Source organism: Echiichthys vipera, assembly GCF_963691815.1.
Source record: "Echiichthys vipera genome assembly, chromosome: 20".
Classification (NCBI taxonomy): Eukaryota; Metazoa; Chordata; class Actinopteri; order Perciformes; family Trachinidae; genus Echiichthys; species Echiichthys vipera.
Genome location: NC_139845.1, coordinates 16,732,965 through 16,760,489, shown reverse-complemented (window position 1 = coordinate 16,760,489; position 27,525 = coordinate 16,732,965). Strand labels below are relative to the sequence as shown.

Below are 27,525 nucleotides of genomic sequence, written 5' to 3'. Positions count from 1 at the left end.
TATAATACACACTGTCAAAAAACAGTAACTGTAACTCAAAATATTGTTCAAGGAGAAACTCGGCAGCATCTGAAAAGTGATGCAGGATTGATTTGCACAGTGTGTCAGTATGCCGTGACATCACTGTTGTGTTTACCTGTGTAGCAGCACATTACTGTCAGAGATGCATCAAACATACCTTATATTATGAACAGATACCTGCAAAATTCACGGAATTCCAATCAGCCTCATCTTTGCATTGTGTTTAGTGCTAATAAGCAATCATTAGCATGCTAAAAGCATGACAGCATACCTTTATTAGACCCTCAACTCTGATGTTATTTTACACATTGCACAAACTCCATATTTTGTTCCTCTGTGCATCATACTATACTCCAGGTAGAGAAAGTCTGTTAAACAGCAGCCAGTTGACCTCAGACATGAAACGCTGTCATATGGTAGTCTTCACATCACCTTTAGGTATGAGGAGTGACATTAATGTAGTGGATTTAATGGGCCCTAAACAAGCATTCTGCTGACTCTCTGGAAGAAATTGAATTTGACATGATGTGGTCGACTCCCACTACACGACAAAACACTAGAAAACGAACATGGCTACACTTTTCATTTGCCTGTGAGTACTCTAAATGTGAGTCAGCAATCGCCCAGATCCTGTCGTTGACTCCCTCTTAACACTGCAGTGTGAAACAATGAAATGTTACTCAAAGGAAAATCATAATCAAATAAAAATGCCATCCATAGAGACCAGGCAGGCTCTGCTGTTAATGCTATATAACCACAGCACGTTGCCACTAAGAACACAGATAAAACACAATGTGTCCACGCTACTTTTGACTCGGCAGCCTGACACGAAATTATTGTAATTGCATCAATGTTTATGACAATAAGACTTTATTACAATGTTTTTTAAGTAAAACCGAAACCCCAGAAATTAAAGCTGCAAGAAGAAGAAGTAGAATTATTACTTTATTAATCCCGCAAGGGGAAATTACATTTTTTAACTCTGTTATTATTCAGGTTACTCACACACAGGCCCGAAATACACACACATGCACAAACAGGACCTATATACATGCAATTAATGGAGACATGTCAGAGTGAGGGGGCTGCCAGTGGACCGGCGCCCCGAGCAGTTGGGGGTTTGGTGCCTTGCTCAACAGCACCTCGGCAGTGCCCAGGAGATGAACTGGCACCTCTCCAGCCACCAGTCAACGCTCCATTCATGGTCCACACAGGGACTCGAACTGGCGACCCTATGGTTCCCAACCAAGTGGTGATAAATGGGCCCTCGTACCTTGCCAGACATTATTTTGCAAAATTCCTGTGTCCTGTATGTAGCCCCAAAGAACATATAATTATTCGTCATTGGTGTTTATCAGGTGTACCACACCATAGAAATTCCATGGAAATCAGATGATCTTAGTCACATAAATTATCATGCTTAATGCGCATGAACGCCATCACTGTTTACTTCCCAATGTTCACAGGTTGTGAGTGTGAGGGCGTCAAAAAAACGTTAAGGTCAAAAGCAATTGGGGATGCTATACAGCTGACTTTCCATGGCCAAGTCGTTGCAACATGAGATACAAATAGTTTTTAGTTTTAACACGGGTGCAAAGTTTTGTGAATTTTGTGCATCCTAAAGTCCTCAGACGTGCTGGTAAAATCCAAAAAGTGTCCTTAAAGATGAGAGCAATGATCTCACCAAATTTCATGAACATCAAAGAAACGTTATTCCAACCCTGGCGTGCGTTTGGGGGCACTATAGTTCACACAAAACTAAATGGGACTTTGAGATCTGTAATGTTCTTGACTTAAAAAATTGACAGAAATCACAATTCGAGCGGGATAAAAAATTATGATTTGCCTCTCTACGTTAACTACCGTACATATTTTTTCTAAAAAAAAAAAGCTCCCATTGAGACTTTGCCTCCCTATAATAATAATAATCTGTGCAAAAACAATTGTTTCCTCGCACTTTCAGCGCCATTGAACATTAGTAGACCCGTAAAGATGTATGACAGTAGAGTTTATTTCATTTTGTGAAAAAAAATAACAGTGCTATAGAAACATATCCCACAGATCCTCAGCCCTGCACATATGTAAAGCACATGGCTAATGTCATATGGCAGTCAACTAATCAATCAATCAATAAATGAGAAAACGCCAGAACGCACAGCACGCAACCCTTTAAACCCAACTATAGGTGCCAGTCTTGAAGAGGAAATAGCAACAACTTGGAATTACACTGGAAACCTCAAGAAATGTAATCTTGAATTATTTCTTTTTAGGAATATTTTGTGACAGCTGAACATTAGCTGATGCTGTGATAGCCTCACAACTACACAACCCTGTAGTGGGCTGCTCCGCTCTGTAGGCGCCAACAGACAGGAAGTATAACACATCTCGTATAGTTCAGCCTTAAACACCACCAACATGGATGAGGATGGAAGCAAACCCTCCAGCTGACCCTTCACTCAACCCAGCTCTTTCTAATTTGCATAGTTAAGTCAATTGTAATCAACCGATCTCATACTGTGTTCATCACTTGAGCCTGCTATTTTGAGCCTTTCATTGGCTTTCATCTACGTAAAAAGGAAAATAGTATCAGCCATATTCTCTCAGAGATAAATTTCCCTTTCATCCAGTGCCGTGGCCCATGTAAACTCTGTATGGGGGAGTGAGTTGGTTTTGAAAAGAATGTGCCAATGTAGCAAAACTGGCTTTTTTTGCCAAGAGAGAAAAAAAAAACCGCCCACCTCTTTTATTTATTGTGTTTCACTCTCGGAGGAAGAGCAGGGGGCGAGTAAATGCCGTAATCTTATTTAGGGGACAACGAGGCGCCACTCACACTCAATGTGCCTCAAGGACACGCACTTGGCTCCCTTCCTTTTCTCAGCTCCTCTCCACTGATACTCGCCTCTGAAAGAAACATCTGTGTGCTCGGCAGCCCATGCCTTGCTACAAAAGACTGCACACTCAAACACACAGACACCCACACGTACACACACAGACACACACACACATCCTCCGTCATTGTATCTCCTGAACAAATCCCATCCAAAACACAGGGGCCTACGTTGACTTTTGCTGCAACCTGATAAAACCAGAGAGTGGGCAACATTTTGGCAAGGGCCGAGCATTCCGCGCCCATCTCCGATTGGCTCGTTTCTGGGTAAGAGGCGTGCTAACAACCACTGTCATTGGGCAGTAATAGATGAAGTGGCTGGTGCGGGGCACAGGCCCAAAAGCCAGGACAGGAGGCTTTTTCACAGCACCATGGTTACCATCACGGTAACACATTCAGACACTTGTCTTGGAGAAGCTCTTGCCCTGGGAAAGGAAAACAGGAAGTGATGCATGGGGCAACTGCCTCCAGAGCTTGATTCTTCTCATCTGTTGACTTGCATTCAGGCAGAATTCAGAATAGCTGACAGCTAATCTGTTTGGAACAGAATTATGATTAGACTAAATCTAGTCTCAATCTCATTTTTGTTTCTTTACTGAGCATGTTCTTCTGTTGTTTGATCTTTCTTCAATTCACGGGGAATAGCTAATGGAAAAGCTTCCTTGGACTTAATAAGTGTTGGATCAATGTGTTTTCATCATGAAAAAAGGCACTTCAATCAACACAATCTTCTTCTCGCATTAACAATTCCTCAGACCTGACAAAAAGTACTGTAGCAAGGCCTTGGCTAAGCTTTAGGCACAGCGATTTACAGGCGACTCATTTATTCCTGCGGTGTGCGTGCACTCTGTCCTGACTGCCAAGCCGTGTGAACCTGTGTACAGCACAGTAAACACCACTTGACAGCAGCTCATCTGGAATCTTTGCAAGTATTTTTAGATTTGGACAAACCAGTGTCACTGAGGTTCAGGGGATTAAGGCGCCTTTTGTTTGGTCATGAGTCAAATTGTAAACAGGATCCTTTGTCCTTCGGCAAAAACAACTCGGAAGGTCCATTCAGCAGCTTCGACTACAATCTGCAACGTTTTCTGGGAATGCAAGATAGCTAAAAAAAGCAAAATGTTCTTTGTAGGAAATGCTAACTCGCACTGAATATTGCAGGTGTATATGAACTTGTTGATCCGTGCCATGCTCATGCTCGTACATGTGCAATCCGGCTTCACTAAAAGCCCAGTGCTTGGGCACGGTACGAATGGTTAGTGTGAGTAGGTCTTTAAAATGTGAATGCACTGAATGTGAAATATAAGTAGTGGAAGCGTCTGTTCGATTTGAAGCACTCAAATAGTTTGAGTTTGTCAGCTGCAGTGGAAGCATTGAAAGGAGCTAAGGCTTCAGTTGAAGCTGAGCTGAGAGTAGCTGAACTCGGTAGTGTAGTGGCTGAAAGCATCGGAAATTTCAGTTTCAAGTTTAAACATGCAAACGGTAAAAGATGAAAGTAGCTAAACTGTCAGCTGAAGAGAAAATCCATCCATCAATCCATGTGTAAGCCACTGAAATGTTGACATATGAGCGCTGATAGCAGTTGAAGTGTAAATTGAACTGATATTCTAGATCAGTGTTTCTCAAATGGGGGTACTAGTACCCCTATTGGTACTTTAAAGTACTACGGGGTACTTGAGATTTATTTATATTTATTTATAATTATACTATACTAATGAATGAATTTAGTGACTGAATCTTAATGTGTGAAGTGTTTAGAAATTACATTTGTGTTTTTGAGTAACAAATGTGTTGTGTAGCTGTTGTGTAGTAGGTAAATTAGACCCTGATAGTGCAGCACTGTATTGTACATAATTTAAAAAAAGCTTGGGAACCATTGTTCTAGATAATTCAAGATTAGATGTAAATACATTATGGAACATGCTACTCCTCCCTAAACACATGTAGGCCTATAACCTCATATTCTTTCATATTTGGAGCCAATAAACACATGAATATGTATTTCTTACTTAAGGTATGTTCCCTAACATTGTCAATAAAGTGAAAAGAGGCAAAATCATGTTTTGATTGGAGAATCCTTTTTAATTTTGTACCACAGTCACCGCAAAAAGCAATTACTGGGATATTCATTTTATGCCGTACCCCACCCCTAATGGAAATATGCCAGTATAGAAATGTTACATAAAACAATGACACCATGGAGACTGTAATAAAGATTTAATACTGAAAATAAAGTGTATTGTGCTTAGGTGGTTATGGAAAAGAGCACTTGAAAACAATGCATTACATTATTATTAGAATTTCAAATTATAGAAGCAGGTATTACGAGGAGCCATTGAATGCAAAATGAGAAAATAGATGTTCCCATAACTGTTTACACGGATATAAAACGTAATTAGCCTTACTGAGCTTTCTTTTTTTCCCTCTCCACAAACGCCTATTATATTCCTTTTAACACTGACCTTGTTCCACTGATCGTTGTTCTTGTTTTATATTTGGTCCTGAGCGGAACACCAAAGTGGAAAAGCTGTTGATAAAATCGCTGTAGCCCAGATGGAGCCTCGTATTGTGTGGTTTCCTTTTATCTGAAAAAAAGATGTCTTTATGTGACACAAAGTGCTTCTTTTATTGTCTCACTCTGAAGTTTCAGTGGGCAAAAACCTTGACCAACATAGACCTGGATGAACTACAACTTTGAATAGAAAATGTTGCATAGAAGTAGCTGTTACATGAGGTAGTTATATGAGGTAAAGCTATTCAGCATTGTGTATAAATGTTTAGAGAACAGACTGTAGTGATTTGATTCGTAGCTGCAGGGCATATACGTTTTGTTGACTACCTCTGAATTTTTAGGAAGTCTTGATAAGCCCGGTCAAATCGCATACTGATGCAATTGAGAAGCTTCAAGTACAGTGGACCATTCATGTGCACCAACGGTCAGTATTTGCTCCTAATCACTACCACCTTGTACAACAGTGAAATAATTCATTGAGGCACTAAATGTTGAAATCCAAGACAGATGCTAAATGCAGGAGGGCAACAGAAGGCATGGGAGCAGTTGGATCAGTTGAATGTTTGCAGCAAGTACTGGACCAAGTCGTCCGTCTTAAGCGAGTTCCTACCCAGATGCCCCGTGTCGTGTGCGAATACCAGCCAAAAAAGGGTACGGATAACATACAGCCAACTGCCTGTGAGCTGCCATGACTGCAGGAGAAAGGAGCGTGGACAGCGCTGAGGTCATACACCTGCGGTACAGATGTTGCCCCGCCCGACCCAAACCACACATGGTCCGGCAACCCCGAAGAACTCACCCCTTGTTCCTTCACAAACAACAGACCCCTTTAAATGGAACTGCCTAATTTGTCCAATTGTGTAAATTGCAGTGTTTATGACTGCAGGGATTGTGGGTTAGCAAAGAGGCACTGTTTTTGGCAGCCTTTTTGTGTCTCAGTGATCGGCTTTGATTGCAACTGGAGAACATTAGTTTGAACAGTTTTCACAATGGACTGTCATAAATAAGCAAGCATCCCAAGCAAGGTGATGATTAACAGTGCCCAAGATCTGAGCTCCAGAGGGCCCTCTGCTCGGCGCCGCCACAACGCTACCCTCATCTAGGATACTTCAAAAGGCGTTGTGATCCCCTGAAGTCCGAAGGTGTCTGAAACGTACCACTGTGAAGTGGCGAGCATATGTGTCCAGATAAGTTGGTTGAGTCAGCGGGCCTAATATCTTCAGCCGCCAACTGTGAGATAAAGCTCTCTGAGGAAGTATCCAGAAAGAAATGAAGTGTTTCAGTAGCTGGGGTCAACCTTTAAAGTGAGACTTCTGAAAGGAGGACCAAGACAAGTTTCCTCTTTTAAAATACAAATAATAAAACTCATGAGCAGTAATATGCTGCGCTCAGTTGATCTTGGCAGTCCTCATTTCTGAGTTCGGAGTCAGAAAATTTCCGTGGGCATGCCCCATGATGTTGGAATTTTCCAAGTTCCCAATCGAGGATCCCAACATCAACAGTAGTTAAAGCTGAAGGAATACACCATTTATTCTCACTTCTGTCTTATTTTTGTCTCATTAAATCAGTCATACACACTGTACTGTCCATCTTTCATCTGTGGACATTTTGCTAAGTACTACATGCTTTGTAAGTGCTAAAATACAAGCTTTATGCATTGTTATCAGCTGGTATTGCTACTAATGGCTAACCTGGCTATCCCATTAGATTTAATGGTTTTCCAACTTTGTAACATGGTCAACTCGGGTGTGACGTCTTCTCCAGTTCTGACTTCCAGGGTTAATGGAAGGCACGAATATCTTCCTCTTTTTTATGTGCTTTAATGGCGGTTGGCACCAGCCTTTAGGTGCATTAGCACTACCTACTGGACTGGAGTGTGGAGCACTAGAAAAAATTAGCAAAAAAACGAAATCTGTTTATTTTTCCTGTTACTCTAAAGTAATTCATTAAAAAATATCATACTTTCAATGATGTCTTTTCTAGCAGATACCCCAACTTAAACATACATATCTACACAACCAATTGTTTTATCTTTACTAGAGCAAAAAAATGCACCAGACTGATGGCTGTAACTTTCTAAAAGGTGCAAAGTTTCGGGGGTCTGAGGGTCACCCACCAAGGTCTCAGAAAATCCTGTGGGAAACACTGCTCATGATATATGAGAGCTGACCTGACGTAAGTGCGCATTAACTCTCCTTTAAATCACAAGGGATTAATTGCCAATGTGAGAGAAGATAATACAGAACTCCAGTTGCATTCATGTTATGAGTAATGGAGACATTTCTGTGTTTATCTCAGGAGGTACATGTCAGTGAAACCCTCTCTTTACATCTCTTTTTCATTTGGAGTTTTAAAAAAAAAAACAGAGCTAGTATACTAAACTGACTTTGAGGATCGCTTGGCATGTTTTTGGCCCTCGGTGCATCAAGAGCTACTGTTGAACATCTTTCATCTTTCGTCATGTTGGGTAAAAAAAGCGACAGCTTCAAGCATGTTTTTTATTAGTCACTTAGAAGCACAAAGCACCACCAACGGCGCTCCCATGAGCATCTGTTCAGTGGATGAAAAAAAAAAAAAGTGACCCGGTGGACATAAGACCTCAGATGTCCGCCAAATGTAACTTCAAAGTGGGTCATGTAAATGAGAGGGAACTAGCCACAACAACGGGCTCACAAACTTGCTGTGGGGCAGCGGTCTGGGAAGATACAGGTGGCAGGGCAGCTTTAATGAGAGATCTCTTCCTCTGCCTCTCTTTTTCTCTCTCTCTCTCTCTCTCTCTCTCTCTCATACAGATTGGCATCAGGCCTGCAGCATCACATGCTGTGGTGTGAGTCTGAAGATGGTACCTTATATGGCAGCAAGTAAGCCAGGGAAGAGTTTGGTTTGGGGCTTGTGAGCACTGATTCAGAGAGCTTTAACAGCATGAACATGATAGGGGACAGCTAGCATATGTTAAGCAAGGTGTCCATGTTCATCCAACTTAGATAAAAAAAAATCACAGTATGATAGAATTCCATGTTTTACTTTTATCAAAAACAGCCTTTAGAGCTCATCTGTACTAAACATTTACCTTAATGTTGTTGCTATGTTTAAATGTTGTCATTAAAAAATGTTTTCTGGGTAGAAACGTTACAAGACAACAAGCAAGTGGGATTAAAGAGTGGGAGGAAGTGCAGTGGGTCTCTCTGCTTTTGTTGTCATCCCCTGAAAGGGTTACTCTCCGCATGTCGCTAACTTTTCACACAGAGATTGTGTTTCCGTCGTCCTGAGGCTCTCAGCGAGGAGCGCAAACAGCTTATGAAGAGTCTGGCTGCTGAAGGCAATTAGCAACTGACTTGTTATCGTCAAAGCGGAGGGGCTTCTGGGAAAGAGCGGAGGGTCCAACGAGATGTAAGTAGGTCACAGTTGGAGCTACAGCTGAGCTTTTGGGGAGCAGGAGGGGGTCATATAGTCGCCCTCACCATCAATTTAAGGGGCCTAATTAGGTTTTTATTGGGGTTCAATATCTTTTTTTTTAAATCCATAGAAAAATCTTGACTCATGTTCCAACCCCACCCCACCCTAAAGGGAGGATGTGACCACAACAGTAGAGAGTTGAGCAAACAGGCGGTTAAATCACCAGTCCAGCATTTTGCGGTCCCCTTTTTTTCTCCTCTCGTAAAAACCCACCACTCCACACACCATTTCAAAGACGGCTCCGGGCTCAACAATGACTTGCAGATGTACAAGTGAACAGTTATTTGAGGTAAATTAGATGTTATCTGCACACTGTAAATACTGTATGTCTAGACACATATTTCTGTGCATAAGGTACATAATATTGGCACAATCGTGTAGAATTAAAAATCAGGCTAGTTTAAAGGAGTGGTAAAACATTTGGGGAAATATGCTCTCTCTGCCGAGTGTTAAATGAGAAGATTGATACATGTTTAACTGTTGAGTATAGGGCTAGAACTAGGAAGTGATTAGCTAAGCCTAGCTTGGGGTAACAGGGGGTAACAGGGTGTAAAAGTATGCTACTGGACGCTTTGCTGGAGGGGGAGAGGGGGGTTACGATGAGAAAGGAAAATTAGATCTCTAGCTGTTTCCTCTCTTCGATCAGAGTTTCATTGACGGATGGTTCATCCAATCACCTGCCAGGTATGTTTTGAAAGCACCTGCCCTTTCCCAGTAAGTTCCCAATGACACCCTCTCAGACGGTTCTGTGAAACAAGCCATCTAACAAGCCAGGTTAGAGGTACCCAGCTGAACCCTCTCTGTCTGCGGTTTGCACCACGCCTACCTGAGGAGGCTGAGCTGTTCTCTCTCCCGGTCTCCATCCATACATTGTTGCTCTCCCTCTGTGTCTGTGTTGTCCTCATCCTCTATTTTATCCCCATACTCAGCGTCATCCACCTGAATAGCTGGTTTGACCTGTCGAAAGCAGGCTATATACGGTATATAAGTGGATTCTGCATCCCTTTGTCGTAAAGGGCTTTGCGCTGGGCGACGATGTGAGTAGGTCAGATTATCAGATGATTTCGATGGTGACATTTGTGCGGTGGCTCTGAGTGGTCAGGCGAGGTCAGAAAATCGAACCCGTTCTGAAAAAACTTAAATGACAAAAGTTTCGGAGTCGGTGTGAGGTTGTATCTACAACTTCTGATGAAAAATATGGACTTTGTGTGCAGAAGTCTTAAGCGAACCTAATCGCCTCGTGGCTATTAACTGCATAACCCACAGACATGCGAGTGGTATTGATATTCTCATCGAACTCTTGGCAAGAAAGTCAATAGCATATTTCCCAAAATGTCAAGCTATTCCTTTTAGATGAAGTTTGACTAGATGACCATATTTCAAATAGCTTGTTTGTATTAAAAGTCAGGGTGACCAGAATTAAAATGACCCAAAGTCTTCCATTTTCAGGGTGTGTATAATATATTAAATGAGGGGACACACGTCGATTGGACCATTTTTAAAACGGTAAAAACAACAATAACAAAGAAATGCTAACTGAATAAGTATGGCAGCTTTTAAATATCTTGAGTTTGAAATGATATCCACCATACCTGCTCCACTCGGATCTCATACTCTCCGTTCAGCTTCTTCCCTCGGAAATACTTCGCCCTGCAAAGAAACAGAAGACAAACTGTCAATTGATTAAAAAAAATGATTACATTTTAGGTTAGGTTAATCGTTTTCACACAAGACAGTTCTCTTTTCCATGACAGCATACAAAAAGGCACAACACATGGACATCATATACAGATAACACACCCTCTCCCCACAAATAACAGATAGGCCCTCTTCCCACATATCCCCAGAACAACATATAGACATATAGACAGCACATAGCCATGATCTAAATATTATTGTTTGAGGGAACAAAACTTCTTTTAAAATGAGCTTTCCTCCAGTCTAACACCCTGTGTCTGCGAGCAGATGGGAGGAGAGTGGAGTGTGGGTTCAGGGGGTGATCCGGGCTGCTGACTATCACACGTGCCAGGCGTATGATAGTCTGGTCATTTTTTTCTGTGAGGCTGGGGGTGGGGAGGCTGATTATTTTAGCTTCTGTGTGTGAGATTTGGAGACGGTTGTTTCTGCTGGTGACAGTGAGCAGGGTGAAGAAGCAGGGGGAACAGTATGTGAGGAAAGGTAGGATGATGCTTTTGTAGAGGAGTGGGAGTAGATAGGGGGCAAGAGACAGTGATTTCAGTTTGCGAATGATGTAGAGTCTTTGCTGTGCACGTTTGTGAGTGTGTGAGCCTTTTTTTTTTTATTAATAATCTGCAGACACGTGGATTCCTCCTGCACCAACAGTACAATGGGCTCCAAACACTCACTCACAGTCAAAACAACCTTAAAATATCTTTTGTTTATTTGATTGAAAGGGAGCTGAAATCTCAACAGACCTCCAAAATACCTTGTGAGTGAGTGGGGGAAATAATGACTCATATTTTCCACATTCTGACCTTGCAGGACTTCAAGTAAACAGAAAGAAAAAGAACCTAGTTGTGGCTACATTTAATATGTCTGTTACTGTTATCAAAGAAACACACCATCCACTGTAGTAACACTTACACTGCTCTAAAGGGGCCATCTGACGATCACATGGAAAAAATACAGGAATCATCCGCCACTGATGCACTTGTTTTGTTGTGGTCTGACTCTGTGAACTTCCAGTTACTGGAAGAGTTCTCTCACTGACCATCAGACCTGCAGTATTTACATTGACTGAGATTTACTGCGCTATTTAAAGCTGGAGTTTGTACACAGGAAAACCCATTGGAAAGTTAGAATTTGAGTGTATTGTTGCATTTTTACATTTGGTTAATTTAATTGCACATTGCACAATTAACCCGGTTTATTGCTTTATTGGACTTACGCCAACATTTCATCCAACATTCATATTCTAATTTCTGTAACTTCAGCCTGCCGCAATTGTAAAGACAGTTGAATGGGATTCGTCACACCCAGGCCACCAACACTTTGAATCATTGCCAGACAGGCAGACGTTTCAGGTCTCTGAATGCTCGGACTAACGGACTTAAGAAAAGTTTTTATCCAAAAGCTAACAGTGCTGAACACATGATGGTACATGATGCTCAGTGTCTCTGCAATCTGTTTTTTGTTTGGTCTCCTTACGGTGTGTGTGTGTGTGTGTGTGTGTGTGTGTGTGTGTGTGTGTATGTATATGTGTGTGTGTGTGTGTGTGTGTGTGTGTGTGTGTGTGTGTGTGTGTGTGTGCGCGCGCACGCGCGCGTGTTGTGTGTATCTTGTCGTTTTAAATGTGTCTTTTAAAGGTATAGCCTATTCTTTTTGATGCTTTTAATGTTAAATTATTTCTGCACTTTAAGGGATTGTACTGTACATTTCGTTGTACTGGTACAATGACAATAAAGACAATTCTATTCTGAATAGATACTCTACCTTTAGTTTTGCACTTCAATAAAGTCAGGGGGCTTGTAAGTGCTGTGAGAGTGATGAAGAAAAGATGCAGTGTGAAAAGACAATGCCAAGATCATGGTCATTACTGCATACATTACTAAATGTATGAAGTTATGAAATTAGATTTTTTTTTCCGAATCAGATTGTTTCTATTGGCCCAGTAGCAATATGCAAATGGTAGGTGTCAGTCCTCAACCTGGGGATTGGCAAGGTTGAGGACTGACAGGCAAACTGAGCTGAAACCTTAAGACTTTTCAATAGTGATGACTAAATGAAGCTTTGTGACACTTCATGAAGCATTTTATTTATTTTCTAAATCCACTAGATGGTGCTCTCTGTTCAACAAAGAGTTGAAAGCACACAGAATTATCACTCCTTGATTATTTTCCTTTAAACTATCACTACTTTTCAAGGACAGTTTAGTGAAAAGAGTGAAAAGTTGACGGAAGCCTTGATAGAAAACGCACAAACTATAGGTTTTGGACAAAATGCAGGTCTGTGTGTTATCATGATCACGTACATGTCGATCAGTGATAGTTGATTCGTCTGATTTACTGATCTACCAGTAAACTACGCTTACTATGTGAGTGTTGCAAGCAAGTAGGAGGGGGTGAATACTACTTTTGATTTCAGTTATTGAAATTGAAAGCTCATTTCGGTTCCCCAAATGCTAATACGTACTTTAAAAAAAGAGAGCCCTTTTAGCTTGTGGACTACAGATTCTCTTTATTTTTGGACATTTTATTGTTAAGAACCATGTTGTGTCCCATTGCTCTGTGGGTCTCAGCGTTGAACTCTCACCCCTTGCAGGCGTGGGACAGTTAACAATCTGTCGAGGGCTTCAGGCTGGGGCTGTGTGTGTAGCTGAGGATCTGGGAACATGCTAGAGGCCTTCGGTTACTGGGACAGGCTGTTTGGGATTTAGAGCGCTTTTTATCTGCTCACACCAAAACACATTTTCCTTCTGCGGCACAAACCTCTTTCCTCGTCCACTTGTCTTCTCAATGTCCGCCTCTTTTGTTTTTCATCTCCTGCATCTGTCCTTTTAAGGCCGTTCATTAACGTTCATTACGGTCCGAGGGGGATCTCGTTCTTAACGTCTTCCAGCTGTTTTGGGTCTCTAGCTGTCTCATTCTCTGTAATTTTGTGAGCCATGAATCTTCAGCGTGACTGACCTACATACAAGTCAGGCAATGCCCCCTGTCACCCTGGACCACCACCATCACCACCATCACAGAGCATGAGCCAGGGCCCTCAGGCTCAACAGTTAAAAAACGACTGGTATGTGTTTCAAGGCATTGCAAAACATGTCATCACTCTGAGTGATCAATTTAATTTACAGGCCACTGGCCACTCTGGTTTGAACAACCGCTTTACATGTGTCCAAATGTAAACATTCAGCTCTGCAAAGAGGTATGGGCTTTCCTTCACCCAGGCGCGCACACACCCACTATATAAACACAGGGGAGTTGAATTCATTTTTTTTTACCATGAGAATGTTCCTTCTTTTGTACCACTAATAGGAAGCAAATGAGTCATGAATATGTGGACAAATCCAATTGCCTTCCAGGTTGTTGTTTTTTTTACAGTTATCCCTGCTTCTATTTTAGCTAGTTAAAATTGGTATTGCGCTAATACTGCTGTGTTTACAAAAGGAGACTTTCAATGTTGCACTTATTTTTACATGAAGCTCAAATTCCCCATGTGTTGGTTTAGCTCATGTTTTCTCCTATGAAGGACACAATGTTCCCAGTAACAAAAACTTTCAAAAGTTTCATTATAATCTGACTACCTCTACAACAAAACAGCTAACAGTTAGCAAATGTAAGCTAGCACTGCAGAGCACAGGGCGGCAGCACGAAGCACAGCATGTTTCAGACTGTGTAGTCGTGTTACTTTGCCCACTTGATTATAATATAACTTTGTGTTGTATTCAGTTTTTGTAGTGCTTAGATATATTATTTTTCAAGCTTGCCTTATGTGTGATTATTTGTCTGAATTATGAATGTTACATGAGCAGTTTACCGTATTTGCATCTTTATCGTGTATTAGTAAGTATTTGGCCTGTAGAGGGCAGCATAAGCCAGCTAGTGTATACTTATCTATCCAATTTACAGTGCGTTAACATGCCAGAACCTTACAACAAATTTCTTATATTACAGATTATTTGTCATTTGTATGTTCAGTCAAAGCCTTAAACTGTCAATAACAAGTTTTTGGGCCACTTGGAGGCAAGAGCAGAGCTGGAACACTGACATAATCCCCTTGAACTTGTTAACAAGTTGCCTTTCTACACATCCAGCAGTTACAGAGCAACATTATCATTCATTTGTTGACAGTTGTTTTTATATCCACTTGACAAATTACTCTCTTTAAGCTCTGTTTTTGATCTCCAACTCTTGAGGGATATATCTGTCTCGTTAGCTGCTAAAACATCCGATATGTTCACTAGCTTGTTTCGTCTGGCTGCTGTTTTGTGCTGAGCAGGTAACTTTTTAGAGCTTTTTCACTGGAAACAGCTGCCTGCTGCGGCTGATTACAAATATTAAACATAGTCACTTTAACTTACACTTGTAGCACTAATATATTAGGCCAATCAGGGTATTTTATTGATCATTAGCTGCTGAATCAAATTCAATTTTGGAAATCCTGGAACATACAGCGGTGCCATCTGCATCTCCCCTTCAGCTTTTGCTTTTTGTTGCTGCAGTGGTATAAACTGAAAACATTGACTTTAATTTACAGGACTATGTGGCCAAGACAATAATAGATTTTTCCACATGTAAGTTAACATCAGGTTTATCAGAAGACCACATATCTGTCTGGGATTGTATGGTTTATGGACCTTCAGGCAGGAAGAGATGGGTACACAGTTGTCTTGATTAAGAATTGTCTTAACCTTTAAGAACTTTCTTTAAAATAGTTGCGGTACTTTCTAATGCAGGCCTGATGATGTTGTAATTTTCACCCTGTTAGTGAGATACAGCATGTATTAATAACTGCCACAAGAAGATTGTCTGTTTCCTTTTTCCCTTGAGATGTGCAGTGTGTTGGCTCCCTGCTTCTTCTTTAGACAAAACATGAAATTATAACTAGGGCAGTAACGAACGATTATTTTCATTGTTGGGTCTATAAAATGTCTGAAAAGCCCTCGGTGCCGCCCTCAAATGTCTTGTTTTGTTCACAAGTCCAAGATATTCAGTTTATAGTCATTGGGGAGCGGATAAAAAATATTCACATTTAAGAGGCTAAAATCAGAGAATTTTATTTTAAAAGGACTCAAACCCATTCATTCGATTATCTTTATATTCTACTGTATATCATATTATAAAAATAGTAAATTTACCAGTTAACTAATGGATTCATCTTTGCAGATCTAATTAAAAAGGAACGAGGATGTATTAGTACTCTGCCATGTACATGAAGAAGTAAACACTTTGCCTTGGTGGGCCTGAATTGAGCAATCAGATGATCCTATCATTCAGAACACAGCACAAACAGACTGACAGCTTCTTGGCAAATCGTCTTACATGTCAGCCTGAGTGAGGAGAGAGAGAGAGTGAGAGAGAGAGCAGGAGAGAGAGAGAGAGAGAGAGAGAGGGAGAGAGAGAGAGAGAGAGAGAGAGAGAGAGAGAGAGAGAGAGAGAGAGAGAGAGAGAGAGAGAGAGAGAGAGAGGGGAGTGAGAGAGAGACATAGAGAGAAAAGGAGGGATTGTCGGTGTTGGTGGTGATGCTCCCGGAGACTTTGCCTCAGTGCTATTGTGCATCAGTCATTGCTGGAGGCCAAGCCTGTCAGGACAGAACAGCGTTTCCCCAGAGACCTCTGCCTCTCTGCTGGAATGCCCAGGAGGAAGTTCAACCCCGAGGCAGGGAGCGATGGATGGAGGAACACCCTTCCACTGCGACACCTTCCATGTTGAATCTCTTTGAGACTTCCACGTGTTATTCAAACAGTAAAATCAATCTTTTGTTAATAAATAACTGATAAAGAGATGTGTTTTAAGTGCCAAGTTCATGTTATTAGTTATAATGACGGAGGATAAGATACAACACTCTCTATTGGACCTTGGAGACTGGGTGCTGGATCCTTAAAATGGACAATGCTGTAAAGGATAGACTTTTTAATATTGTTACGCCAATGTTACGTGGAAGACGCCCTTCGTCAGCGTGTAACCGGGCACTTTCACGAATAAGATGCACAGTCGGGGTTCATTTTAACCTTCTAATGTAGTGTCTTTGCTCATAGGTAAAGCTAAAAAGCCATTCACCTTAGCTGAAGACTATTGCTTTACGATTACTCCCTACCACAGCCGATCAATTAAAAACTCTGTCCAATTATATGGTTTGTTGCAGAATACAATAGATACGACGGGAACACGCATTGTTTTGGAAAAAAATGTGATTGGTGCCAGTGCCGGTATAAACTCTGCTTATCAGCTCTATTCTTAATCAATTCCCTTATTGATTCACGGTCAATTTTCTGTGTGAAAAAAAAAGTTTGCCTGCACAGTTTTTCAGCATCAAGGCAACGCTTTGTTATCTCTGAGTTAGAACACAGAGTAGATAAAATTACAGAATATGAAAAAACAAAACTGCTAAGCCTGCCTGCATGGCACTAAAAAAGGAAAAAAGGAAAATCACCATCACATGTTCATACGTACTGGGAATGAAACTTCATATGAACACGAGAGCAAGACCACTTGGTTCATACTGGGCTCTTAAAACTGGGTTGTTTTTTCAGTCTTGTTAAACCGAATCGCATCCAGGCGCACATTACAGAAAAGGAATTGATAAGCTCGGAGGCATATGACCCCAGTTTCTTCTAATTTTTTATTGGTTGTCAACTAGAACCGGTTCACGATTCCCATCCCTATGGATGAATGGAACCAGACTACCTCCAGATAAATCTTTATTTATTTATTGTTTTGTTGGCTGCTGTGGCCCCAGTAAAACCGGTGTTTAGAAAGTGACTGCTGGAAGACTCTAGGAACACCACATGGTAGCTTAAAAAAAAAAAACAAGATTACATCTGGAATCACTACATCACTGTCAAGTCAATTAGAAATTTTGCCAGTGTGGTTGAAACTTTTATCTTGTATCTTTTTTCACCAACCCACCCAGCATTTTTTAAGTGCAAAGCAGCATGCAGCAAATGTCCTCATAAATCGACAACAGGCCTCCGTCGTCTAAAAGTCCTATGAGCAAACAATGTGTCAGAAAAAGCCAACACAAGGACAGACACGTTACCAACGCAGCAGCCAAATATTTTGTCTTTTTTAGGAGCTGCACTCATCTCAGGAGGTTGAGCTTTAATTGTTATGCTGCTGCTTTGTGCTCCACCTGTACCTTTTGAAGTGAAGTGGCCTCTGTGACCACATTTCTATGTAACACTCTAATTAACTGTCAGAGAAAGTATTCAAAGTAGAGACATTTTTTTAAATGATTTTCCGGCAGACATTAACACCTCAGTGCTGTTGATATCTTATCTTTAACATAAGCAGCATCACAGACACTCTCACGGCTAACATTTGTCAGTGATATTCTCCAGATTATTATCTCTATTTCCACCTTTTCCAACAGAAAAGGTGGATCTGGAGATAATCTTCTATTCAGACTTGAAAGTCATCGCTCTCTGTGTGGCAGAAAAGAGCTAAGAGTATAAAGATCTAACAGCAACAACCAAGCTCCAATAATGAGGCATGGTGCAATGACTACTAGATACTGACTCCAGGAAAAATGTAATCAAAGTGACAGAGAAATCCCACATAACAGCCTTTTCTCCCTGTTGAGGCCAGGAAGAAGATCTAGATACACCTTAGAGACAATTGTGCCCCTATATATGCTAATATTTTGGCAAATTTGCACCATTAAATGTATGACAATTCCTGTAAACAATGTAGCGACAATGTGTGATGTATAGACAACTATCACTGGATTACTGTGATATTAGAGTTGCAATGATTAATCAAATAATCGATTAGTTGTCAATTTTCCATTAACGGGCCACAATTTTGATAATCGATGAATCAGTTTGAGTATTTGAGTCATTTCTCAAGAAAGAAAAAGACACATTTCTTTGCTTCCAGCTTCTGTAATGTTCCCGAACACTGAACCCCAAATTGCTCCCTGTGCTGCCCATTGGGTTGAATGGAAGTCGCTATGGATAAAAGCGTCAGCTAAATGAAATGTAATGTAATGTAATATCTTCAAATTGTGGACAAAACAAGACATTTTAGGACGCCATCATGGGCTTTGGAAAATGACATTTTTCACCATTTTCTGAGATTTATGGACCAAACAACTAATCGATTAATCCAAAAAAGTAATCAACTGATAAATCTACAAATATCAGCCCTATTTGATGTTGGAGAAAACTTAAAAACACTATTATTATTATTAGGCAAGTTCTGGGGTTATAAAGGAGCACATTTCTAACATTTATTCATTCTATGATTTCTAACATTCATTCAGTGATAATGATATATATATTTCATTTATTCTATTTGTCAGGGACAGTGCATATTGATGAACATTGCTGAAATAAATAATATGCTAAATATACCAGAATCAGGAGACTGGTTTCCATCTGTTGTCCATGGTCAGGTGTAAAGTGGCATCCATATCAATTGGAAGTGTCACTTTCATTCATCTAATGTGTGAATCATGTTTGCATGTTCAGAGTAATAACTGAGGAGAAGAAGTGAACTTTTTGACGCAGATTCCAGCGATTAGGTTACAGTACTAAAACTGCCTCTATGAGCTGTGTCGGAGCCCCTGCAAATGTTAAATGTGTTGTGTTGTTGAGCGAAACCAAACTACATGCATGCACCTATCTCATGTAGTACATGCCCCCATGCCTCCCCAGGGGGGCCTCTCGGTTTTGAATCCTCTGGTCCAGGGTTTAGAAGAGCAATGGGAAGCCTTGAGTTGGATATTGGTGTCAGCTTGAAGATGTACTCTAAAATGTATCTTAATGAAGCTTAACATGTGGGAAGTATTTCAATCTGTGACCAATACTTGATTACACAACATATGTGAGCTCAAACACTTTGAGCTCTGATTATTTCCACAGCAGAGGAAAAGGGTTTAATATAAACCTCACAGGCTATCACACATCCCCATCTGCTGGCCAGAGCCCTTTACTTCTTCACAGAAATATCAAAGGATGAGAACAACTGACATGAGCATTTCTCTGGAAAGCTCAAGTTGAACTACAGTGCCACTCAGTGGCCAGACAAGAGACAGGCGGAGTCAGAAATCCAACAATATCAATTTAATAAATATACATATTATTTGCATTAAAATGTTTGAGATGGCAACTGCTGGATAAGTAGTAGACAGTTTGCTTTATATAAATGATCAGCATTACATATGCATGTCTCCATTTCTAAGCTTATTCACTTTTAAAGGGCCTGTGAAAACGGATGTCTGATGTCATCTGTTGCTCTGGAGAACCTACAAAGTCTGAAAAAAAATCAACCTGATGACCTAACCAGTGTTATTTCTTTTTGTCATCTTGGGCCCAAAAAAATTAGTGAAAAGAAAAATGTACATGAATTAAAAATGAAAATAATGTTTGGAATTACAATACAATGCAATCTAATAAATTACCACAATTTATGGCCTTGGAAAATGACCATAGAATCTATAAGGTAGGATTCATTGCATGCCTGTTGCAACCTGGAAACCAGACGAAACTGCAGAGCTCATGTGTCATTTGCTCTGGAAGGTATGTCTGGCCCCTCTCCCGTTCATTCATTTCCAGAATCTTGCGATCGGACGTATCAAACGCAACCTCTTATCTCATGTGGGGCGGGTCTAAGACTATGACTGACAGCGTCACCGTCCAGTCTGCAGCATCCCGATCAGTTAACCAAGCTCAAGACACTCAGATAAAACTGTCTAACTAGGTCCAGAGGCATTTTGGTCAGCAGCACTGATAATGGCCCTTGAAAAATCTAAATTGAAAATTAACTTTAAAGTTTCCAGACTAATGCACATTTGCAAATTAGTTTAGTAATGCCGGGCTAGGGCTGTATAAAATCTGAGTCCTTCACAAAAATGACTTTCTTTTTAGTGCTGAAACAGCAGGCAATCACTTCTCAAAGCCTTCATTATTCTCTCGTCATATAAGTAACTGAGTTTGTTTAGGTGAATAAAAAACCCTGCTGTTCTCTCAAGAGTGAGGATCCTCCCTCAGAGTCTAAATGAGCGCGGACGCCTCAGAGAGTGGATGATCCTCTGTAGACTCATTTCAGTATCACCACGATGTGAAGAGGAACGGGTTCTTTTGGGAATTCAGCCAGCGGGATCAAAGAAAAAAGGCTGACTGGCTTTTCAGAACATTGAGGGCAATTTTAACACGGCAGTCAGCGGGGCGCTTTAATTTAGTGATCATTTTGAGACCCCAGTGTGAGTCTAACCAGCAGAGCCTCAGATGCAGATGATTCAAACACAATGATCCCGGCTAATTGTGTAGATAAATTCAAAGGGTTGGAAATAGCTAATAACAGCTTCACTGAAGTCGATTTACCAGCAAATGTCAGGCAACAGGATAGCAATTCATGAAATGGAAGAGTGGTTTATTGATTCAGTAAGACAAACATGATAAACTGGCTGCTGCATGTCTTGACTGCTGCTCTGAAAATCAATTCCTCCACCGCGTGCAGCGAAAGACGGCCGATATCAGCCTCTCACACACATGCATGCGCTGTTGCTGAAAGGTGATACCATCTCTTCTTCATTCATTTATTTTTCTCCAGGAGGAAGAACCTTCCTCTCGTCACCGTGACAATTTATTATATTTAAAAGCCTGCAAAAGCCAAGGACGTACAAGTCTATCATAAACAATGTGATCGCTCCTTTCAAAACCGGACCGCGCAGCAGTTGAAAAACCAAAACAAAAGGAAAGCCAAATACATAATGTGAAAATGATTTCACCCCTCAGCCATAATGTTTATTAACATGCTAACATATTTTGATGGCTAATTAGCCTACTGACACTGATAAGTTGCCTCCAAAGCAACATGTTGAAAGAATAGTTTGACATTTTGTGAAATACCGTATTTTTCGGATTATAAGTCGCAGTTTTTTTCATAGTTTGGCCGGGGGTGCGACTTATACTCTGGAGCGACTTATGTGTGAAATTATTAACACATTACCGTAAAATATCAAATAATAGGCCGGGCTATTATTTATGTCAGTCACGTAAGAGACTAGGCGTATATCAGCAATCGTCACACACACACACACGTCAACCAGTCAAAATTCAGCGGGGACCGGTCATGGCAGAAGTGCCTGTTGTTCTCTATTCTATTTTTATTTTAAATTGCCTTTCAAGATGAAATGTCTATTCTTGGTGTTAGATTTTATCAAATACATTTCCCCCAAAAATGCGACTTATCCTCGAGTGCGACTTATAAATGTTTTTTTCCTTCTTTATTCTGCATTTTCGGCTGGTGAGACTTATACTCCGGAGCGACTTTTAATCCAAAAAATACGGTACACTTTCTTTAAATGACCTGTGAAAAACAACATTTTGTTAGATACTGAATGTGATTAAGATTCTATACAGGTTGAATTAAAGGAAGCCCAGGGATAAAGAATGTCACTTATTTAGTTCAAACAAACTACCCTTTTGAAAACCATGGTTGAGCTGTCGTCTTTTATTTTTCAGACACGACTACTGCTTCATGTAGCAGAACTGTAGTGATGTTGCTTCCAGTCACTAAAGATAGAGAGTGAGCTAAGATGTTCATTGGTTTTGAGGATCTGTTGTGGATTTTTCAAGGGAGCTTAACTTTAAATGAACTAAAACAATTTTGGCACTGGAACACACAAAAATAAATAACTCACAGTGCAGTTAAATTAAATTAGGAACTGGTTTGAGACTAATCAATTCTGACATTTAAATGTGAAAAGAATAAATGATTGCTCTTCTAGACATGAGCAGCAGAATTCAGAAAACATGCAGTGAAATGTCAAAATATACCCTTAGTTGTTCAAATACACACACGCTAGCACCCTGAAACGTCCACTCACCAGTCTGTGAGCTGATCATCGATGACCAGCAAGATCTTGGGCTTGCGTATGACAGGTTTAGATGGCTGGTTGCCTCCTGCTGAGGCTCCTTCAGCTGCTGTTGCTGCTGACTTGGCGTGTGCAGCGGCTGCGACGTTCTGGGCCATTTGAGCACTCTTCACCACGCTGGAGAAGGAGCTGAGGAAGCTTCCTGTACCTGAAGACAAGCCAGTGCTCGGGCCCGTGCCTGAGGCCGTCCCTGAGACCGTCCCTGAGACCGTCCCTGAGCCCGTGCCTGCGCCCGCGGCTGGGTTGGAGGCCGGAATCGGGAAGCTCGGAGGCTGCCGTCTCTCTGTGGCCGGGGAGGCGGGATTGGAAGTGGATGAGCCTGGAGGGGTCGGCCGCTGCAGATCCATCATGTAACCATTGGGGAGGTTGGCAACAAAGCTGCTGTCTGACAGGCGCCGGCGGAGGTAGTTCATGGCGATGGGCTGGTGGGTCCGTCAGGCCAGAGGAAGTGAGGGGGAAGAATGCCTGAAATCCTGCACAGGGGACAAAGGAAGAGAGAAAGTATCTGTTCACAAGCAGTTTTGAAATGCTGTTCATACAGGTATTTGATGTTTTGTAACATCCCGTTTTAATAAAAAAAGTATTTAAGCTGCACTTATCAATATACCTATATACATTGCTCTACAGCATGTAATTGGAAAGGTGTCACAAAAAATTAATCAGTCACACCACTGTCATCAACCTTGTTGTCAGCCGCAGTAGGCAGCTGTTTTCACCAAAACAAACTCTAATATAGGCAAGGCAAGGCGAGGCATCTTTATTTATATAGCGCATTTCATACCAAGGCAACTCTATGTGCTTTTCATAAAGACAAAACATTTTTTTTAAAAACAGCATAAAAACAAAATACACAATTAACAGTAGGAGCAAAGATGAATAAAAAATATATATATACACCCACTGAGTGCCACCTGCTGAGCACCTAACTGCATGCAGAAAAAGCTATCCTGTGAACACATTTAGCAGCTTAGGAGCAAGATATTTCCCTCAGGAGCTGGTGGAGACCCAAAACAGGGCAAAAAAGGAAGGTGAATATTAGACTTATATTTGTCAGGTGGTCAGAAACAAGGGAAGTGAAGGCAACTTCTTACCACATTACACATTCATCTTATCAACTTTACAAGGTGACAATTTATTGGTGTTGTGTTTACAGCTCGCTGCACTGCCCCTCTGTGACAAAAAACGTATGTGTGCAGTCAACCCTCTGGGGTAGGCAGTTTATTTCTGGCGGTGTTGGGCAAAAATTCCAATATAATCGCTAATCATATTGTAGGTTCAAGTGTTCTCAGAGAAAGCTGGACTTCTGCAAATCCTCTTGGATCTGTTTTCAGGCCTTAGAAAATCTCGCCCACGACAAGAGACTTTGGACAATTAGGTCATCTCAGAAAGAGAGCACGTTCTTATTGGCTGTTCTACAAATGCAAATGTGCGTGCATGTCCCTTTGGTGTAAGTTTTGCTGCTAACCATAGGCAAAGGCTCATGGCTAAAGCTAATTCAAGGCAAACTATTAGATAAGAGACTTCATTTTTATCCATCTATACACAGCACAGTACAGTACATAGAGGAACGCAGCTGTTTAAAAATGTCTACCAGTTAATTAAACATGGAGCGAACATTTACTTTGAAAACAGTGGGGAGAGCTGGAGTTAGCCTTTAGCCTAGCAGCCCAGCTTGTCTACCGTGCTTCCGTTTCCTCTTGCACTGTCTCCGGCGTCCTTGTTCGGGTGGCAGCATTGCCTTGTTATGAGGACGAGAGGCTGAAGCCATGGCACCACGGACTGCTGCCGTCTGAACGAGCGGACACTCAAGCTGAGTGAGTGGAAACGTAAATGTGGCAGAAAAGCAAGTATCCATGGTAGGATAAAGGCTAATCCAAGCTGTGCAGCTTCTCCGTGAGGGCGACTTTAAGATTGTGTGGAAGCCGGTTCCAGCTGTCTGACAATCAAATCAACATAAAGCAACGTGTCCGTCGGCATCCATGCGCGCGTGCCTTCAGCTACGGTTAGCAGGCTAAGCTATTAGCGACATTTTATCTCCATCTATGAGACTATGAGAGCTTTTAGATTACTGTCAGAGTCTAAAAATAGATTCCAAACTTTATAAAATAGAACAATTGTGTCAATATCATGTCACAGTCATATATGTTAGTCTGTTATCTCAAAGGGATTTGAAGAAATGTCGCTATATAACGGCATCAGGGTGAAATAAATCACTAGAACTCATATAGTTTTCTATAGAGGCATCATTCTACTTCAAAATCTGGTGTTTTTTTGCCTTCTACCTCACACTAGCTTTAATTGTGGCATTCAGACAGGTCCTAAAGTAAGTAAAATAACCTAAATGTAAAATTTCCTTTTGAGCGTATAACAAACTACATCACATGTACGTCGGTATCCCTGAGGATTAGATTCTGTGGCCCATTTTTAAAACTGAATAACGTGATGCTTTTCTGAGTCAGAACTGGAAAAAGTGTCAAGCTCAGGAAGGTGCCAAAGAAAAACTGATGTTATATAAAGGTGATTTTTCTAACCACTATAAATCTGCTAAACCTGATTTGCGTCAGATTACCCACGGAAGGTGGGACAGAAACCGCCGGCAACATTTCGGTGACGCAGCAGTGATGATGCAAAGTTGGAGCAGTGATTCACAGTTTATGTTTTTGTGAAACAGATAGAGGCCGCTGGGAGAAAGAAAACAGTTATGTAACACATGGGACCCAGCATGGCAGAGAAGACACTCTCAAACAATTAGCTATCAAGCTGCAACTGAGCGCGCATGCTAGCGGAGAGAAAGACACCCTTAAACCTGATTAAAACTAGGGCGCTCTCATAGTAAATGGAGCTTGGATGAGATGAAAGTGCATTTCTTATTTAGGCGTCACGTCTCAGGCGGATACGCTCTGTGTTAGTAGCTGTGTTTTTGTAGTGGAGTTGTAGGAAGATCTTACAAGCCCTCAGAATGAGGAAAAGGAAGTGGGGCAAATGTTTCATCTTGACAAGTTAATGTAGTCAGGCGAACACCATGTAGCTGTAGCTTTTGCCTGAGCATCTGTAGGCAAGAATATCTCCTGATCATAGCTGTTGCAGCAGTACTGTCAAAATGTTTCCAATAATGCACTGATTGAAGGGGGAATTCCTCTTTTCTCTTGCCCTCCAGAGAGAAGTCAGGGTTCAGAAGCTACATACCGGGCCAAATGCCTCCCAGTATAACCAGTATAACGCTTAACAATTCAACAGCACTGCAAGCCTTCAAAGTGACCATAAAGTAAAATGAACACCGCTCTAAAACTTAAAGTTCATGAAGGTGAGATGTTTTGCAAGCCCCTTGTATCAGAATGCTTTAGATTCAGCTGGTTGCTCCTAAGAAACTGGCCGATGAGAGGCAAATTCACAAAGAACGGATCGCGGCCAGCCTCCCGCTGATAGCACCATTAATTGTGCATAATTTGCAACAGCTTCCTTCCTTGTCTCAAGGTCCGATTCACAAAAGACTTTGCCATCATGATATTACAGCACAAATACGGCCCTAAGGTTTTTGCAGCTGAGTGCAGTTTTCCAGGTTTTTTTGCGTTGATTGCAATTATCCATGTGGCAAAGTAGGTTCAACGACAATCCTTGAAAGTAGTAGTAGTAGATCAATGTATTGTTGGTTTGGCTAATTACGTGGTATATGTTGACATTAATAAAAATCTTGAATGCAATCACTAAACCTTTAATACTTGAGTGTGAAGATTCAGTGTTTTGCAAAAGGGCATTTCAGCACAGCAGATGCTTGTTGTCACGAGGAATAACACCAAAATGGGTGATGTAATATTCCATTCCAGCGGCCAGGCCGAACAGCCTATCTCATCACAGAGTGAAGGGGCTTCCCCCTGGGAATTATGCGTATGTGTCAACCAACACAAAGCTCCTACAGAGCAAACTAGCAGGGCTCAAGTCAAATTACAGAAAATTGCTAGAACGCAGACGGAATTAAGATGAACAACAAGCAGTACTTGGCAATTATAGTCACATTATAGTCACAGGGCCACTGATTGCCAGCTCAGCCCTCTTTGAAATGACTTGATCCCATTGGACAGATAAGGACCTGTCTGCTGAAATGCTGAAAATCACTATCTTTACACCACTGGCACAGTCCCCACTTTCTCAGCGCCCAATAAGCTGCTTTCTTTCCGTGCCTGAGCACAACCGACGCTTTAAATCCTTAAAGGCTTTGCCTCTTTAGTTCTATGTGCGGTACATCCACAGTGAGAGCAAACAACAACCCTTTGCTCTGTTACTGCTGACCTGGTGGCATCTTTATTGATAAGACTTTGTGCGAAAAGAGACATACAAACAGAAACAGGACAAAAAGAGCACTGTGGGTTATCCAAGTATTAGGCCTTTTTCAATACTACTTTTTGTAATCCTTGTGTTGTTGGGGCTAACTATAAAAGGCAACAGAAAGGTGATTATGTCATTAGATGCTGAGTATTTACAAACTGGAAATATTAGAGGAGTCCTTAAACTCTAACAGCAAGGACTTTGGCTCAGCAATAATGAGCAGCAGCCTTTAATGATGGGAAAGAACAGGATGATTCCACACTAGACGACTCTGGGACCCCTGCGGGTGTACAGTGTGTATTGTAGTGTGTGTTACTTTTTCTATATTTAAAAATCTCATAATTGTTGAAGACACAGCTTAAGGGGGATGCCAGTTCCTTCCTGCTGGTTTCCAGTGTTTTTTTTCCCTCTTTTGCTTCCTGAAAGTGAATCTGTTGAATTTATCACATATTCTGATGGGTGTTTTGTGAATTTACACACCAAAGCCTATTAGAATAGTTGACTAATTCACTGATAAGGACATGCCGTACTGTCGTTCCATCGTCTATCCGCCACTTACATTACTCCTGCAACAATAACAACAACGCAAGAATGAAGAGAATTTAATATTGCTGGACCGTTTATATCTGTACACATATCTGTTACCTTCATCTAGAGCAAGTACTCAGTTATTCTGTATCACAACGCTCCAATTACCTTGCACTACATGAGACTTGCGATATCACGGGCCTGCCATTTTCAGTTGGGATAAAATGCTATATTGGAC

The 27,525-nt window shown here is 41.2% G+C and overlaps 1 protein-coding gene across 1 annotated transcript in view; it reads right to left on the bottom strand.

Moving 5' to 3' along the window:
* Window positions 1-22,849, bottom strand: part of syn3 (synapsin III) — a gene marked incomplete at both ends in the record, with an annotated part of 99,842 nt that extends 76,993 nt beyond the window's left edge. Inside the window, 2 exons of the mRNA XM_083935117.1 lie at window positions 10,469-10,526; window positions 22,389-22,849. Of these exons, the coding sequence (XP_083791243.1) occupies window positions 10,469-10,526; window positions 22,389-22,849 (519 nt within the window). The remainder of the gene's footprint in view (window positions 1-10,468; window positions 10,527-22,388) is intronic.
* Window positions 22,850-27,525: the final 4,676 nt, after the last annotated feature.